Source organism: Callorhinus ursinus, unplaced genomic scaffold (genome assembly GCF_003265705.2).
Source record: "Callorhinus ursinus isolate GAN/ISIS: 27379988/994484 unplaced genomic scaffold, GSC_fseal_2.0 scaffold115, whole genome shotgun sequence".
Taxonomy (NCBI): domain Eukaryota; kingdom Metazoa; phylum Chordata; class Mammalia; order Carnivora; family Otariidae; genus Callorhinus; species Callorhinus ursinus.
Window position 1 is genome coordinate 887151 of NW_027397177.1, and position 18419 is coordinate 905569.

General features: G+C 52.5%; 1 protein-coding gene across 5 annotated transcripts in view; it reads right to left on the bottom strand.

Moving 5' to 3' along the window:
• ARVCF (ARVCF delta catenin family member) overlaps positions 1-18419 on the bottom strand; it is a 50616-nt gene that overhangs the window by 20147 nt on the left and 12050 nt on the right. For all 5 annotated transcript variants that reach the window (XM_073889703.1, XM_073889701.1, XM_025858036.2 and 2 more), the window contains exon 3: positions 1478-1705. In XM_073889703.1, coding sequence (XP_073745804.1) covers positions 1478-1687 — 210 coding nt within the window. In that variant the 5' untranslated portion in view covers positions 1688-1705. The remainder of the gene's footprint in view (positions 1-1477; positions 1706-18419) is intronic.

Sequence of the window (18419 nt, forward strand, 5' to 3'; positions counted from 1 at the left end):
TGTGGCCCAGCTGGGCTGTTCCACTCCCCACATCTGGGGGTGCAGGCCTCACCCTCTGGGGTGCCTGAGATCCAAGGGGTGGTGGGCTTGGTTCTGGCACCTAGACCCACCCTGCCTCAGTCCTGGCCTCCTGTGGACTGGCTCCTTGGCCCACCTCAGCACCAAAGGCTTGGAAAGACAGCTTCCCAATGGTGGGGGCTGCTGGTGGGTCTGGACCCTCTGAAGACTATACACCATGCTGGGTTGTGCGTGTGGATTGCCCACTGGCAGATGAGACCACCAAGGCTCTGGGGGTAAAGGTCACTCGCCAAGTCCCCCGACCTGACATGGACTGCTGCTTCTGGGCCCCACATGCCCTGGCTAGGCAAAGCTAGCCCAACTGGGTCAGTCTCACCCTGCTCCCTCTCTCTCCAGCCACAGAAGTGCAGGTGGCCCCAAGCTGCCAACAGCCTGTCTGGTTCCCTGGAGTGGGGGCCCAGTGACAAGAGCATGTGCTGGGAGACATACTGGGAAGAGGTCTGGCTGCCAGGTTGAGGAGGGCAATGGTGAGGGAGCTGAACCAGAGAAACAGAACACCACTGGGAGGGCCCTCTAGGGTCACTCTGTGAGGAACCCTGGGGACTCAGTAGGCCGCGGCCCCCTAGGCCTCTGGGTCTGGTAGTAAGGAGGGGCAACAGTGAGAAGTCTGTAGGGTGGACTCCCACCCAGGGCCCTCCTTCTCCTGGCTCCTGGGACAGCTCTGCCCTGCCTATCCCTTGCCTTGTGCCTCAGTCAGTACTGTGATCTGAAAAATCACACCAAACTCCAGGCCTCCCACGTTTTCTTGTTCTGCCCCTACCATCCCATAAGCCAAGTGCTCCTGTGCCCCATCCACAGGTAAGGCACTGGGGTACAGTGGCTGGAGGGAGGGGTCCAGGCCATTTACTCCGGGCTTTAGAGTGCTTAGGGCCTGGCCAGAGGAGACAGGGCTTCATGCCTCTTGGGGCTAAGCAGGGGCCTGAGCCCAGTGTAAGGGCATTGGCTTAGTGGAGAAATGGAGGCTCCAGGTCACCCTCTGAGACATAGGCAGAGCCCGGGGCCTTGCTCAAGCCTTCCTCTAGAGCTAACTCACTGATGCATTCGACGAAGGAGGAAACCACAGCAAGGAGACTCCAGGGCTGGCAAAACCCTCAGTGTCACCAGGGTGACTGCAGAGCTGCCCAGAATAGACCTTGCCCAGCTACCTGGGCTCTGAGGACTCACTTGAGTGGAGGGTGCCATTCTGAGGGATGGGCTGTGTCCTGCCCATTCATCACATGGTGTCCTGCACACCCAAGTGAAACTTCTAATCCCCTTGGGATCCCACTCTCCTCCCCTCCTCAGAGGCCTCAAGATATCTTGCAATAAATCATTCAATACTGGCTTGTGGTCCACCAAGGCTCCTTGATTGTTTTCCTCCTTGGCCATTTTCACCCTTCTGGAGTCACTGGGGTGTTACCTGCAGGACCAGCTGTTGCCAGGCCATTGGCAGGGGCTGCCCACTGCCCACACCACCACTGCCCATGCCAGGCTGCTGGGCACGCTCCAGCTGCAGGGCAACATGGCGCCGCTCCTGCTCCAGGGCTCGCGTCAGTTGCTCAAAGCGGGCCTCCTGCTCTTTCACCGAGGCCAGGATGCTGGCAGCCGAGTGCACGTTGCAGTCCTCCATGACCAGGATGCCAGCAGGCTGCAGGCAAAGCAGAGCAAGGTCAGGGTGGGGCCAGGACAGAGGCCTGGAGAGGCCATCATAGGCCCCATGCCCACCCCACTCACAAATCATACGACTCACTCCCAGACCAGAGCATCCAGCTCTCCAGAGAGAAGCCGCATTGATTAAATTCTAAATTAAAAGCCATTAATCCGAGGCTGGCCGGAAGCAGCCGGCTCCCTCCCTGTGGAGTGTGGGGGTGCTGAGCTGGGAGCCCCTGCTTCCTGCCAGGTCCAGCAGAACCACTGACTGGGCATCCTGGAGCCCTCTGGGAAGGGAAGGGTAGGAAGAGCTGGCGTGACCACCTCTCAGGCCTCCCAGGCCCTCTGCTGCCCACAGCGCGTGCCAGCTCATCCCACCCTCATGGGGCCAGCACAGGCCCAACTCTCAGAGGCAGTGCTCCAGCCCAGAGAAGGCAGGGAACCCAGCCATAGCCACACAGCTGGTGCACCAGTGGGCAGGGAGAGAGAAGCCGCTCCTCCGCCAGGTGGGCGGGACACCTAGGCAGGTGAGGGGATGACACCGGCCTACAGACCAGCAGTTAGACCTCCACTCACAGACACACTGGCTGGGAACAAGGGTGCTATCTACCCATGTGACAGAGTAAAAATTGAGTACAGCCTGGTTGGGATTCTGCACTCAGAAGTGGTCCATGCGCCTCACGCCGGATCTGGAGGGAAGGTGGAGGGCAGGGTCCCAGGCGTCTGAGGCCCAGTCTGTGGGGAGGGTCAGGCCTGCCTGGGCGCCTGCCCAGTGCTGCCCCTGAGGGCCCCAGGGTGGTGGGTAGGGGAGGCAGGGACTCAGCAGCTGCAACCACAAACCAGCACTCTTCTTGCTGCTTGCTCCCTGGCTGCCCAGCATATTTGTTCTTCATGAGCAAAAAGAAGCAGGGGAAGTATGTGGAGCCCAGACCTGCACATATCAGCAGGCCAGCAGGCAGGGTGCAGGCCATGTGCTCAGGGCCTCCTCCTGGTGCAGCCCGTACCAGCCGGCTGAGGCAGACTCTGCTGGCCCTTGAGCCCCTGCACAGCACAGGGCTTGAGCTTAGAGACACAGAGCAGTGGGCAGCACCCTTGGAGGGCCAGCTGCAAGAACTGAACCCTGGAAAGGAGGGGCCGGTGCTGGGCCTGGCCACCAGTACCAGCTGAGCCAGAGACAGGGTTGGGGGGCATGTGTGTACATAGAGTTGAAGACACCATGGAGCCCAGCCCACTGTGAAGCTGGGGAAACCAAGGCCCAGTGAAGCAAGAGGCCAGCATAGGTCCCACAAGCTAAGCTTCATCTTCCCAGCACCTGTCACACAAATAAAACTGGCAGTGTGACCCAGCAGAGGGGCAGCGAAGTCAGCATGTTGGGCTGGGAGAGGTGGTGGCCATCATAGGGGGAGGGGAGGAGCTTGGGGGGAGGAAGAAAGTGAGGTACAGACTGGGTTCTTTGGCCAGCAGGGAGTAAGGGACGAAGAGCATGGCATGTCCACAGCTGTGGGCACACAGCCTCCGGGGCACACCCACTGCTACCTGGGTACCGGCCACAGACGCACGCAGCTCCACACTTGGTGCCACCTAGACAGTAGAGTAGGCCTTGTGCATGGATGGACTGACGCTGGTGGCCCCAGGCAGGCATGGTGGGGTCTTCCTCCCCGGAGGGCAGGGGGTGGAGCCAGGTCACTCAAGCCCTTGGTCGAAGTACGGGTCTCAAGGCCCTGGGAGGTGGTGAGCAGGATATCTGTGGGCCTCATACCTAGCAGGTGACTTTCCTCCTTCCTTGTGCCAGGACCGGGGTTCCTGACTGACCTCAGGCTCCCTTTCAGACCAGGCTGGGGCTGCAGACCCTGGGGACAGCTCCAGCCTCCAGCTTCCCTGCCCTGGGTCCTCCAGCATGTTCCAACTCTGGGCTCCAAGGAACCCCCCCTCCGTAGAGGGGGCCCACTTGTTCTGGCTGGGGGCCAGCCAGGGGCCCAGAAATCTAAGGCAGTGAGAAGGTAGCCAAACCCCACAATGACCTTCCCATTGCCCTCTCAGCTGGAGCTAAATGACTGTGTGCCTGCCAGGAGACACCCCCAAATGCCAGCCAGCTTGGAGGAAGAGTACCGTGTAACCGTCCACAAAGAGCAGAGACTCTGGGTCTGGGGCCCATGCTCTCTGCCCCAAACCGATGGTGCACCCCTCTATCTGTATGTGGGTGGGGATGCTGGGCCTGTAGTCCACAGCCTCCTCACCTTGGTGGCCTTGAGGGCAGCCCTGGGGTATGCAAGAGGCAGGCTGCTGGCTGGGGGCATCTAGGAAGCAGAGAAGTCCTAAGCCTATTCCCCTGACATGGTGGCCTTCCTGGGTCCGAGGTGTACGGCCTGCGCACAGGAGCACGTGTGGGTACAGGTGAGCCGGGCCAGCACTCCAGAGGGCGGCTTTTCTGATAACTCAAAATGCTATTTTTATATTAAAACAATAAATATGTGATGACGTGGAAAGCAAATTGTACATGAATTTTTTAAAAATTTTATTTATTTATTTGAGAGAGAGAGCACGAGCAGGGGGAGGGGCAGAGGGAGAGGGAGAAGCAGGCTCCCGCACAGACTCGGGGCTCAATCCCAGGATTCTGGGATCACGACCTGAGCCAAACGCAGACGCTTAATGGACTGAGCCACCCAGGTGCCCCTGTACATGAATTTTTAAGATTGACCATGAGAGTGTAAAGACATCATCCCCAGAGGGGAATCAGGGAGGGTCCCTATCCTGGGGAGAGCCCAAGGCCAGCAGGGAAGTGCCATGCTTGCAGGGGTCTCAGCTGACCCTTACTCTCCTTTCTAGCCAGTGTCATCACAGTTTCCACTCACCTGGCAAGGGCCCCACACTGCCCATCAGCCAGAGCCCTCACAACCCTCAGCCAGACCCCAGCTGCTGGCTTTGCAGTCCCTGGTGCAGGCTGCTCACCATGCCCAACCGCCCAGGAATGAACATGGAATGCAGAGGCAGCCTCACCAGCCCCAGGTAGGAATGAAGGCAGTGAACCTGGGGTAAACCTGTCTTTGCCTGGACATCCCACGAGTGATCCCAGGTGGACAGATTGCTGAATGGATGAAGGGATGGAAGGAGAGACGACTGGATGGATGGGGAAATGGAAGAACGAGTTAATGGACATGTGGATAGGAGGGTGAGTAGGTGGTTGTGCGAGAGGACGGTGGTGGACAGAGAGGTGGGTGGAGAGTCAGATGGGCAGGTGAATGAGTAGGAGGTGGGTAGTTGGTGAATGGGTGTAAGGTGGTGGGTGGGTGGAGAGTCAGATGGGCAGGTGAATGGGTGTAAGGTGGTGGGTGGGTGGAGAGTCAGATGGGCAGGTGAATGGGTGTAAGGTGGTGGGTGGGTGGAGAGTCAGATGGGTGGATGAGTGGGTGGGCGGGTAGATAAGAACAAGGCTCTGAAATGCTGCTGGGCAGGGGGAGCGTGGACCCTGAGCACTTTGGGGCACAACTGTGGCTAACACTTGGTCCATCAGGAAAGCAAAGGCACCACCAGAGGAGCGAGGGGGAGATGCCGAGCCTTCCCCCGAAACCTAAACCCACATCTGACGTCTTCCTGCTGACCCAGACATTCTTCCTCACAAGGAGTCCAGCCAAACCCTGCTCCACAAAATCAAATTATGGGGCCTGAGTCCAATCTGGGTTGAGGAATTAGAGGAATTTCCCAAGGGTCAGGCCGGCAGGGGGAGGCAGGCAGGAGGCCTGGGCTCCAGTCCCGACTCCTCGCCGGCCATCTGTCGGCACACTGCCAGCTGTCCCCCAAGAGAGAAGAGAGGACTGGCCACTGGGCGAACCTCATTCTGCCCCCGCCCCCCATCTAGATAGGGAAGTGGTGTGAGCAGAAGCAGAACCCTGGCCTGGTGGCTCCAAAGCCCACTTTGCCTGGGAGGGCATCGCATCCCCCACCCTCAACACTGCCAGCATGGTGACCTGCTCCCAGCACTGCTGGCCAGGCCTCATGGGGGCCCATCTTTACCCTGTCACCCCTACTGTGGTCAGACGGTGCCCGCAGCTGCAGGGATAGCTTCTGGCCAGCCCAGAAGGATGGGCACTGAGCCAAGGCTGGAGCAGGAGGCCTGGGCCGGGGAGTTCACACAGGGCGGAGTCCATGTCTGTCCATCCCCTCCAGGACCACAGTGTTGCTCGGAAGTCAGTGTCGGGCCTGGGGTGTCTGGGCAGGAGGAGGCTGTTCTTAACCTCAAAGCAGTGGGACAAACTGCCAAGGAAAGACAGAGCAGCTCAGCTTTGTGAGAACGAAGCATTTCTGTACATCCCCCCCAAAACAGCGTCACGGGCTGTGGTTATGGTGTTTTGGTTTGGGTTTTAAAGTGACACCGTTTACAGTAACATATACAAGGCGTGTTTCAGACGAAAGACAGGCAAGGGCTTTTCTTCTAGACCCTGACTTCATCACGGCAGAAGCTGGTGAGGGGCACATGAGGAGGCATCACACTAGCCACTCTACTGTGCATTTGCAATTTTCCATAATAGAAAGTGGGAGGAAAAGATATAAAGACAACCAAAAGACAATCGACACATTGGGATCTTTGTGACATCCAGCAGTAAAGTGACACCCTTCATCTCTAAAGCACTCTTGCAAATCAATAAGGAAAAACCAGAACACCAACTCTAATTGAGTAAAGGCTATAAACAAGGGATGTGGCCAGAGACATAAGATGCAAAGCAATGAGCATGGAAACCAGCAAGTGTGCCCACGCCCTGACTACAAGGAGATGCGTCTCAGGTCGCTGACACTCTGGGTAGCAGAGTTCTGCACCCACCAGTGTTGCCAGTGTTCAGGGAGGCGCCGAGTTACTGCTACAATTGAAGGTAAGGAAGAGACAGAAAAGCAGCAAGTGAAGGAGGAGGCCTGGGAATTCAGCTCCCCAGGGGCCTAGGCAGTGCCACCCGCTGGCTGAAGGAAGCAGAGGGACGTTCAGGGAGCTGACAGAACTGTAACTGGATTCAGCCTGGAGATTAGATTTCCCCAGCAGAGGAGGCACCCCTGTTGCAAGGGACCAGACGCTGCGGTGGGGGTGGGGACAGATGGCCCCTTAGTGACCTGCCCCCAGGTTGTCCACATGGACACGCAGCAGCACTCGTCTGATGATCACACTTGCATGTGCAGGGAGAACAGTCTGGGGGGGCTCTTCCCCTGTGCCAGTGGGGTGCCCTAGGTCAAGTGACCCAGAAGGACCAGGGGCTGGGGGCAGTACTGATGTAGAAGGCTCAGGGTCAAGTCAAGGCAGGGACATTTGTAGGGGCCCAGGGCGCCTGAGGTCTGGGAGCTGAGAGCCTGGGGCTGGGAGCACAGGCCAGACAGGGCAGAGACAGGCCTCACTCTGGCAGGAGTGCAGGCAGAGACAGGTGAATATCCCAGCTGCTGCTCCTCCTCGGTGGGAGGCCTGAGCGACAGGGAGCCACCACCAGAGGCACCTAACGGGGCAGCCTGAGATTCCCACAGGGACAGGTCACAGTTACCAAGTCTCCTTGGTTCCCTGGGAACTGCCTCTATCAGAACTCATGGGATGGGGATGGACAGCTCTCCCCCAGGCTCCAGGCTGGAATTCAGGGCAGCCCCTTGCTATCCCTCCTGCACCTGACCCAGATTCCAGCTGGAGCCAGAGCCCCAGAGCGATACCCTGCAGGCTCCGAATGTGGGGTATGCGCAGCGAGGATTCACTCCTCGGCGGTCCCTGTAGCAGCCAGCCCAGGGGCACCCTAAGGGCCTAAGGCTCCAGGGCTGGGGAGCCATGGGGCTCCAGATGGGGAAGGTGGGGGCTGGCAGTCACAGTGCCCTCTCTGCTTGCACCAGCAGCCCAGCCACTCTACCTCGGCCATGAGAGGGGAAACGGGGGAGCAAGGGAGGGGTCAAGCCCCAGGGTATCCTCCTGTGTGGGGTGGGCTGACCGGCTGCTTCCAAGGCTAATGCCACCAAGATACCTTGAGTGGCTCGCCCGCTCTCCCAGCAGAGGCTCACACTCCCCCCCCCCCACCATCTCAAGGACAGCAGAGCAGCACAGTGGGGCGGTTATGAGGGCCCAGGCTCAGAGCCCCACCCTACCACACTCTGGGGTGGGCACAGGGACCAAGGCATTCCTGAGGAGGGGGCTGAGGCTCAAAGCCAGGCTGGGACCAGAAGCAGACAGCCCTGACTGGCACCAGAGCCTGGGAGCTCAGCCCCTATCACGGGGCCAAAGTGTCCATGAAATGTCCGGATAGCCCCACTAAAGCACGGCTAGGGTGGCAGTCTACCCAGGCCAAGGGCTGCAGCAGGACGGGTCCGGCAGTCACCCATACTGGCTACCGGCCTATGTACACTAGGAACGCCCTTTCCCCCCGACGACGGTGGACCCCCTTCTTCCTGGCCCCCTCTATCACCATGGCAACACCCAGGCTTCTCTGTGAGGGACAGAGCCTCTTTGTGGTGGCACAAAGCCCCTTTGAGGGGCAGTGGGGGTGCAGCCCCTAGGAGCCTGTGGCCAATAAGCCTCTGGGGGGTGAGGCAGGGCCCCTCAGCCCAGCCACCCCCTCTCTTGGGTTGCAGAGCCTTGTGATTAGCAGCTGGGACCGATCCCCCCCACCCCAGTGCCACCTGCCCCAGCTGCCCACAGAAAGGTCCCGGGGATGAGCCCCACAGCTGTCGGCTAGAGTCTGGGAGGTTTTCCCCATCTTTCCCATCATTTTGACAAGGAACACGCTCTGCCTAGATAAGAGGAAGAGGCACTGGCAGTGGGGAAAACTCCCACCTGATGGGAACTGAGCCATCAGGCTCAGGACCCAGTGGGAACTGGGCACAAGAAGTCCTTGGGGGGCAGACAGGTCAGATGACAGCAAGTCTGGCACCAGGTCTGCTGAGGGGGCTGCGCATGGCATCCAGGCCTCTACCCCAGTTCGCCGTCCCTTGCTTCTTTCGCCTGGCTTCCCCTGCTGCAGGGGTTCCCTGTCTTTGCTTGCCTGCCCGGGGGAGAATGCAGCTGGCCCAGCTGTGTGGCCTGGAGCGGGCCTGCTGCCACCACAACCTCAAGACAGACTTGGACAAGAGGAACCGGCTGTGGTGTAGTTGGCTCCAGGGTAGGGGAGAGGAGACCCTGAAGGCAATGCAGGCCTGGTGATGGAAGCCAGCAGAGAGCACTCCTCCCCACACCCCAGCAAGGTTGCCCTGTCAGGGCCCTAGCTCACCCTACCGGGCTCCCAGCCCTGGAACCCCTCCCCAGCCCAGCCTGTGGGTCCCTGCCACCCTGACGGCTGCTGACCAGGCACTTGGCAGTGCCCCTGCATGCCGGGCGCCCTGCCCGGGCAGCCCTCCCCAAGCAACCTCAGCCTGACCCACTGCAGCTTTGCTAACTAAGCCACTGGGGTGGGGGGTCACGGCCCCCGGGGCAACAGCACGAGGCAGAGCTGGCCCCAGGAGAGATCAGTCCCTTTGTGGGCAGATCTACGCAGGTCCCGGGGAGGCTGCCAAGGGGCCAACCCTGACACGGCAGTGCCCCTCTGAGTCAACAAGCACCCCCTAACACCCTCGCCTCACCCTCCCTGCCTGCTTTTCCCGTCACATTCCCGCTAGCTGCTTGCAGGCACCAATGTGCCTGACCATCATCAGCAATACCAGGTCAATTTTCTCCACAGCCTTGGGAGGGAGCACATGGTGGGGCCTATAGCGAAGGGGGCTCCCAACAAAGCCCAGATGGTTCTTGCCATCCAGGGAGGTGGGGGCCTGGGGCTCAGCAGGATTGTCTTCAGCCTCCAGAAGGCTGTTCCCTGGGAAGAGTGAAATGTGTACGGAAATTGGCCACTCATTCCCTCCCTCAGCAGGAACAACACTGGGGACTCAAGCAGGGAGACTCCGCCAGGCTTTCCCAGCACAGCACCCACAGCCCAGCGCCTGGGACAGGGCCAACAAGCACCACAGGTGGCAGGAAGCCCCTCCAGCTGCCATGGGCAGAGGTAGGGTGGCTGGGGCCAACCGGTTCTGGATGGGTCAGAGGTGAATGTGGGCGAGAGAGCAATGTATGCCCCGGGGAGGGAGGTTCCAGGGCCTTTCAGCCTTGCTCCTGGCCCACACCATCCAAGGGCCAGGTCCCCTCTAGTCTGCTCTTCTCCAGGGTCAACAAGCAGGTGACCATGGCCAGCTCAGGCTTCTCCCGGTCCCCCAGGAATATCCCTTCCTTTCCAGAAGCTTAGCTGGACAGCAGCCTTGCTGCTCTTAACCCCCTCTCCAGGCTGGGAGCCAGCTCAGCTGCTCTTGAAGCTCAGGAGTGCCCATGGCAACAAGTCCAGACACCACCAACCTCGAGCCAGTAACAAACTCCCCCCTTTTATATGCAAATGACTCAGTGGGAAAGGGCAGGGGGCTCCACCCCACCCCCACCAAGCACAGACTTTAGGCCCTGCAGTGTCCCCTCCAGCTCCCCGCCCCCCACCCACACATGCCATAAATGCCTGCTGGGAGCTGGACTTGTTTGTGTGTCCCATGCCTGCCAGGAGGTGGGAACACTGCAGAAGGCATGAGTACAGTTTGGGGACCTCCCAAAACTCACCTGCAGGCACATGGGGCAGCCACCCCCACAAGCACCCGCATACACCCACAGGGATGCACAATGCACCCACAGGCATACCCACACCCATCCACGCTGTGTGGCTGCTGCTGAGCTCACCATAGCTGCCCCGTGGGACCTCCCCTGCCCCACTGGAAAATGGGTGGTGGGTGGCCTGAAAGTCCTGACAGGTCCTTGATGCGGGAGGGGAAGGTAGGCAGAGCGCTCCTTAGCCACTGTGGCCCCTGGGAAGGGTCAGCATCCTAACACAGACCCTGTTACTGTCCTCAACACCTGCAAGGCTGACCCCCATCAAGACCTCTGAGGCCAGGCCTGTCCGTGACGCCACAGTCTGCAAGTGGCTCCAGCCTCTGGTCCACACCAAGTCTCTCTGTGGCAGGTGAGGGTGGCTGGGCCATGGACCCTGGACAGAAGCACCCAGCCAGCACAGAACTGCCCACAGCACATGAGAATGCTGGGGCAAATCCTACTGCCTTTAGAGGACCTGAGAGAGTTGCTTTTCACTAAATTATATTTAGCACACTTATTAGCACAAGTACTATGGAATAGCTGATATGTGTCCTCAAAAGGTTGAAGGCAGTGTTGAACTGATGAACTGGGAACAGACTGTAATGGAAGGGAGTGATCATAAATGACGAGGCCCCCATGCGCAGAGGCGGGGAACGGCACACAGGATGCCGCAGTAAATCTGCACACAGCGAGGTAGCAGAAAGCAAACTCAGGCCAGTCCTTCCAAAGCAGCAGAAAATGACAAGAAGTTGATGAAAGAGGGAAGACGAGATGTGGAAACTAGATCCCAGGACAAAACTTCCACACAATAAAAATTCCAAGGGAGAAAGAGCGGAGTGGCGCCCTCAAAATGGGCAGAAACTGCCCTCAAGAGAGAAGGCCTCCAGCAGGCTTGTCTGCGTACAGGTTGGAATCAAAGCTTCCTGTCCAGAACACCAGCTCAGAAAAGTGTGGATGTGTTTATTTCTGGCATTTTATGATTCACTCTTGGTAGGCTGAGGTATCCCCCCTACCCCGGTTTCCTAAGTGCTCGAGGCTGGCTCTGCAGTGTGGGAAGGAGGCATGGGCCTGGTCTGACCTGCTGGCGGGGCGAACGTTCCCCGGCGCACTTGTTCTCCGCCAGGCTGTCCACATCCCAGAGGAGCTGGATACCGTCCATCCGCAGATGTTAGCTGTGCATCCTGTTGCCCGCTCACCATCTCTTGTGCTGCAGACACTCTTTTACAGCCAGGACTAGCTGACAGCTTTGTTCAACAGGATGCCTGGCTTCCTTACCTTGAGATCTCTAAAAAAGTTAACCTCGCTCTGAAATTCCTTAAGGAAACTTCATGGTGAAATTCCTGGATTTTCAGAGTCATGATTTGCCATTCACATGACGGATCTTTCCTTTGCTCCTGGGAGGGAGCAAACAGAAGCCCTGGACTGCCCAGAGAAATCCAGGCTAATCGGGTATTTCGCCTGGCTGTCACCCCACCATAGGCAGAAGCTCCAGATCACATGCCTCAGGGAACAAGGGCTGCTGAGGGGTTGGGAAACGTATTTTCCAGCAAGGCCTGGATACGCTGTGTGCTTTAAGATGACTTCAGCTGTCCCTAGCCATCCGTTGCAAGCTGCCTGTGGGGAGTGTTTTTACTGTCTCAGGATATCTGTGGATCTGTGGATTGATGAGTGTAAGAGATTAGGTATGAAAAAAGAGAGAGATTAGGTGTGAATCCATGAAACACAAAACAAAGTCCAACCAAGTCAAAAATAACAACAACAAACCCAAATGCTACACACACAGACTCACGTACACACACAAACTCACAAAACATATGACATCACGGATGTGCTCATTAACTAGACCGCAGGAACTCTTTCACAACGTATTTGTATATCCAATCACTATGACGTACACAAGTAGCTTACAAATTTGTCAGTTATACTCAGTGAAACAGAAAAAAAAAATGAAGAGAAACAAAGGAACGTTTTTAGCTACCTTAATTTTACAAATTCAGTTGCTTAAAAATAAATTCGAGGGGCACCTGGGTGGCTCAGTCGTCGGGCATCTGCCTTCAGCTCAGGTCGTGATCCCAGGGTCCTGGAATCGAGCTCTATGTCAGGCTCCCTGCTCAGTGGGAAGCCTGCTTCTCCCTCTCCCACTCCCCCTGCTTGTGTTCCCTCTCTCGCTGTCTCTCTCTCTGTCAAATAAATAAATAAAAATCTTAAAAAAATAAAAAATAAGTTTGAAAAAATGTAAAAAAAAAAACCACCCCACTCTCTTGTGTTCAGTATGTCTCTTCTCTGTATAATTTTTTAAAATAAAAGGATTATAAGAGAATACTATGAACAATTATACACCAACAAATTGCATAACCTAGAAGAAATGAACAAATTCCTAAAAACACACAATCTACCAAAAGTGACCCATGAAGAAACAAAACCTGAGCAGACCTAATAACTAGGAGGCAGACTGAATCAGTAAGTAACCCTCCCAGTAAGGCCCAGGAGCAGATGGCTTCTCTGGTGAATTCTAACAAATACTCAAAGAGGAGTTAACATAAATCTTCAAACTGTCCCCAAAAATCGATAAGAAAGGAACATTTACTAACTCATTTTACAAGGCTGGAATTACCCTGATACCAAGCCATAAAAGAAAACTATGGATCAATAGCCCTTGTGAAAACTGATGCAAAAATCTTCAACAAAACACCAGCATTCTGAATTCAGCAGTATATTCAAAGGATTATACACCATAACCAAGTGGGATTTATTCCTGAATGCAAGGATGGCTCAACATATAGAAATCGACCAACATAATACTCTGTGTATTAACAAAATAATGGGGGGAAATGATAATTTCAATTGATGCATAAAATACACTTGACAAAAATCAACACTCTTTTATGATATAAACACAAAACAAACTAGGAATAGAAAGACACATCTTTACATGACAAAGAGTATACATAAAAAAGACATCATATTATATATACTACACATTATATTATACATACACCACAGCTTACATCATACTCAATAATGAAAGAGTTAAAGCTTTTCTCCTAAGATCAAGAATAAGGCAGGGGGGCGCCTGGGTGGCTCAGATGGTTAAGCGTCTGCCTTCGGCTCAGGTCATGATCCCAGAGTCCTGGGATCGAGTCCCGCATCGGGCTCCCTGCTCCTTGGGAGCCTGCTTCTCCCTCTGCCTCTCTCTCGCTCTCTCTCTCTCTCTCTGTGTCTCTCATGAATAAATAAATAAAATCTTTAAAAAAAAAAAAAAAGAATAAGGCAGGGATGCTGCTTTCTGTTCAAGTCCTCTTCTATTAGAAATCTTAGATCAGTAAGGCAAGAAAGAGAAATAAAAGGTATCCAAATGGGAAGGGAAGACGTGAAATTCTGTTTGCAGCTAATATGATCTTAAATGTAGAAAATCCTAAAGATTACACACACGCACATATACACACACCCCCTCAGAACTAATAAAGCAATAAAGTTGTAGGGTACAAAATCAATAAACAGAAATCACTCACAATGAATAATCTGAAAAAGAAATTAAGAAATTATTTCAGTTACAATAGCATCAAGAAGAAGAAGAAACTTAGAGATAAACTTAACTAAGGTGAAGAAAGACACGCGCACACTGAAAACTACAAAACCTTGCTGAAAGAAATTAAAGATGACCTACCTACACAAATGGAAAGACGTTTCATGCTTATAGAATGGAAGACTTGATATTGTTAAGATGTCAATATTACCCAAAGTGATCTACACCAAATGAATTTAGTCCCTATCAAAATTCCAAAGGCATTTTTTACAGAAATAGAAAACTCCATCCTAAAATCCATATGGAATCTGAAAGGATCCTGAACAGCTAAAACCATCATAAAAAAGAACAAAGTTAGAGGTATCACACTTCCTGATTTCAAAATTTATTACAAAGCTTTAGTAATGAAAATAGTGTGGTCATGGCATAAAGGCGGACATATAGACCAATGGAAGAGAAGAGAAATAAATCCTCATGGGGCGCCTGAGTGGCTCAGTCGTTAAGCATCTGCCTTCAGCTCAGGTCATGATCCCAGGGTCCTGGGATCGAGCCCGGCATCAGGCTCCCTGCTCCATGGGAGGCCTGCTTCTCCCTCTCCCGCTCCCCCTGCTTGTGTTCCCTCTCTTGCTGTGTCTCTCTCTGTCAAATAAATAAAATCTTAAAAAAAAAAGATCCTCATATATATATGATCAACTATTTTTTACAAGGTTGTCAAGACCATTCAATGGGGGAAAAATTGTTTTTTCAATAAATGGTGCTAGGAAAACTGGATATCCACATGGAAAAGAATAAAGTTACATTTTATAACATATGCAAAAATTAACTAAAAATCCATCAAAGATCTAAATATAAGACCTAAAACTATAAAACTCTTAGAAGAAAACAAGGGGGAAAGCTTTGTGATGTTGGATTTGGCAATGATTTCTTGGATATGATGCCAAAAGCATAGGCAACAAAAGTAAAAATAGTAAATCGAACTACATCAAAATTAAAAACTTTTGTTCAAATGACACAATCAACAGAGTAAAAAGGCAATGCAGAGAATGGCAGAAAGATTTTTAAATCATGTATCTGATAAGGGATTAACATCCAGAATACATAAAGAACTCCTACAAATTGGGGCGCCTGGGTGGCTCAGTCGTTAAGCGTCTGCCTTCGGCTCAGGTCATGATCTCAGGGTCCTGGGATCGAGCCCCGCATTGGGCTCCTTGCTCTGTGGGAAGCCTGCTTCTCCCTCTCCCACTCCCTCTGCTTGTGTTCCCTCTCTCTCTGTGTCTCTCTCTGTCAAATAAATAAATAAAATTAGAAAAAAAAGAACTCCTACAAATCAACAACAAAAAACAAACAACCCAGTTAAAAAACGGGGAAAATATTTGACCACACATTTCTTCAAAGAAGATACATAAATGGCCAAGAAGTATATGAAAAGATGCCCAATATTACTAATGTTAGGGAAATGCAAATCAAAAGCACAGTGAAATGTCACCTTCACCCATTAGATGACTACTCTCAAAAACACAAAATAACAGGTTTTGGTAAGGATGTGGAGAAATCGGTGCTCTTGTGCACAGTTAGTGGGATGTAAAATGGCATAAAAAGAAAATCAATATGGTGGTTCCTCAAAAAGTTAAAAATAGAATTACTGTATGATCAAGTAATTCCACCTCTGGGTATATATCCAAAAGAACTGAAAGCACAGTATTGAAGAGATATTTTACACTCATGCTCATAACAGCATTATTCACAATAGCCAAAAGATGAAGCAACTCACGTGTCTACCAATAGATGAATGGATAAACAAAATGTGATACACACTTTTGGATCGTGAAATGTTATTATCAATGGAAGATTATTCCACCTTTAAAAGGAAGGAAATTTTGACACATGCCACAACATGATGAATCTTGAGAAATCATGCTAAGTGAAATAATCCAATCATAAAAAGACAAATACTGTACTATTCCACTTTTATGAGTCATCTAAATTAGTCAAATTCACAGAAAGACATAGTAGAATGGTGGTTCCAGGGGCTGGGGAGAGGGGGTAATGGGTTCATTAATGTTCATTAACAGACACAGAGTGTCAATTTTGCAAGATGAAAAAGTTTTGGAGATTGGTTGCACAACAATGTGAATATACCTAATGATACAGAACCAGACATTGAAGAATGGTTACAATGGTAAATTTTGTGTATTTTACCAAAAAATAGAAATGAAAAAAAAAGCCATTTTGTGGCTCTTAGAATATACAAAACATTCTTTTAAATAAATAGATAAAAGACAAAAATTCAAGCATACAAAGCTGACTATTTAGAAACAGTGAAAAATATATTCAAACATCATACATAAAAATATATGGGTTGTAGAATGGTGCTTGTCAGGGGCCAAGGGTAGGGGAAATGGGGAGATGCAGGTCAAAGGGGATAATCTTTCAGTTATACGATAAATTCCAGGGATCTAATGTACAGCATGGTGACTAAAATTGACAATACTGTATTGTATACTTAGAAGTTGCTATGAGAGAAGCTGCTATGTTTAATGTTCTCACCATAAAAACAAACAATAATTTACGTGAGATGATGTGTTAACTAATCTTATTGTGGCAAACATTTTGTAATACATATGTGTACCAAATCATCACACCGTACACCGTAAACTCACACAATGTTATATGTCACTTATATCTCAATAAACTGGGGGAAAATAGCCAAAGCTATACTCGAGGCAAATTCACAGCTTTAAATAATTATTAAACGATAAAGAATGACTAAGAATACGAGTGCACCAGAGCTGAATGAAAAATGCTGAAACATCCTTGCAACAAGCTCCCTGTTTAATCTCTATTTCTAAAGCTCTCCTAGGAGTGATACCCAGACAATTTCTACCAGAGAGAATCAACAACATAAATGATTCCAGAATACTTTAAAAAAAAAAAAAAGAATGAATATGAATAATCTAGGACAAACCTAAAATAGTTAGCACATAGGTATCTAAGTCCCCAAACCAAGATTCCCGTTGAAATGACCAATGCATTTCTGACTACCTCTCACATGCCAGAAATAGAAATTTCTCATAGATGTAGTTCAGAGAGGACAGGACTTAAAGAAGTTACAGAAAATTAACCTGTGAGTCCAGGATCACACTGTGAAGTTCTGTCACCAGCTCTCAGGCCTCTGCATGGGCCAAACAACACAACAAATCTGAACCCTCCCCTGCTGCCACATATGGTAACAAAGGTGAGGGGGGTGCTGGGGAAAGTGACCACCTTGGCCTCTGCTGCATTACAGGCCAGAGCTGAGTGGCAGCCAGCACAGCATCTGGCACAAGGCAGGTACTCAGTTCATTTCTGTTCCAAGAAGGAAGCAAGGATGAACAGCCAGGAAACAGTATCTAGACCAACAGAGCACTGTGGCTCCCAGGCCTGGGTTGCACTGAGGAACCCGAGCCTGTGTTCTGTAGGGAGGCCGATTTTTGTGAAAAACTGGAGAAATGTCAGCAGAAGGACTGCCTTGGGCTCCTGAAGGCTCAGGAGAATGCCACCTTGCTAAGGGCATCTCTGCATCTAGAACGATGCAGGGAGTGGGTCCACAGAGACCCTCACCCAGGCAGAGCCTGCTGAGTCTGGAGGTGGGTGCAGCAAGGAGCAGGGCTGCCAGTGTGACAGGGACTAGACATGGCTTGTATCCTGGAGGCCATGGGGGATCTCATGGTGGGAGAAACCAGATAAATATTTGCTGAAGGAGTGAGCAAGAGAACCAGGCCCAGCTCAAGAGCTTCCCCTGCCCTGGCTGAAGCGGCCCCATCAGCTGCAGGGAAGGGGACAGCAAACACCCCTCCACTCCCACCCAGCCCCCGGCCCTGCCCAAGACTGCTGTTCTCGGACCCGGGGTCTTGTCGAGGCTCACTCCTCCTGCCCATCAACTGTGGGGATGCTCTGAGCAGTGGAGTCTGAGGAGGGGGACAGAGTCACCAGGAGCAAGGGGACGTGCCAGGGCCCAGGGTTCCCACAGGGGCACAAGGCTACTGCCTGTGTCATAGTCACAGATGGCCTCCTTCCCTGCACCATGCCCTGGGGCATCACCTACCCCCACCCTCACCCCCAGCAACATTACACCTCTGGATGCCCTGGCCCTTTTATAAAGACAAAAATTCGCAAGCATAAAGGCTTAATTAAAAATTAACCAATGCCCTGTTTCAAAGGTTTGGCAAAGAAACGTCTGGAATTATTTCTTCAAATACAAATACTGAAATAGTCTCATCATAACCAATAGCTCCCTACAGACAGGCAAATGCCAGAGAACTGTCACCAAGACAACTGGAAAGAGAAGATGTGCTTGCCTGGGGCAGGCCTGGGAGCAGGCCCAGCTCTGCTTGCTGAGCCTCAGTTTCCCCATCATAATTCCCCACCCCCCACGCTGGGAGGCCCAAGAGAGAAGATGGTTTTGGTCCCATACAAGTCCCTGGCCCAGCTGTGGTCCTAGCTATGGCCCTGCACCCTCTGGGGCCCTGGACAGGTTACCTGCCCTCCCCGGGTGGCAATAAACCGGCCGCTCACCCTGGGCAGGAGGTGACAGGTGAGGCTGGC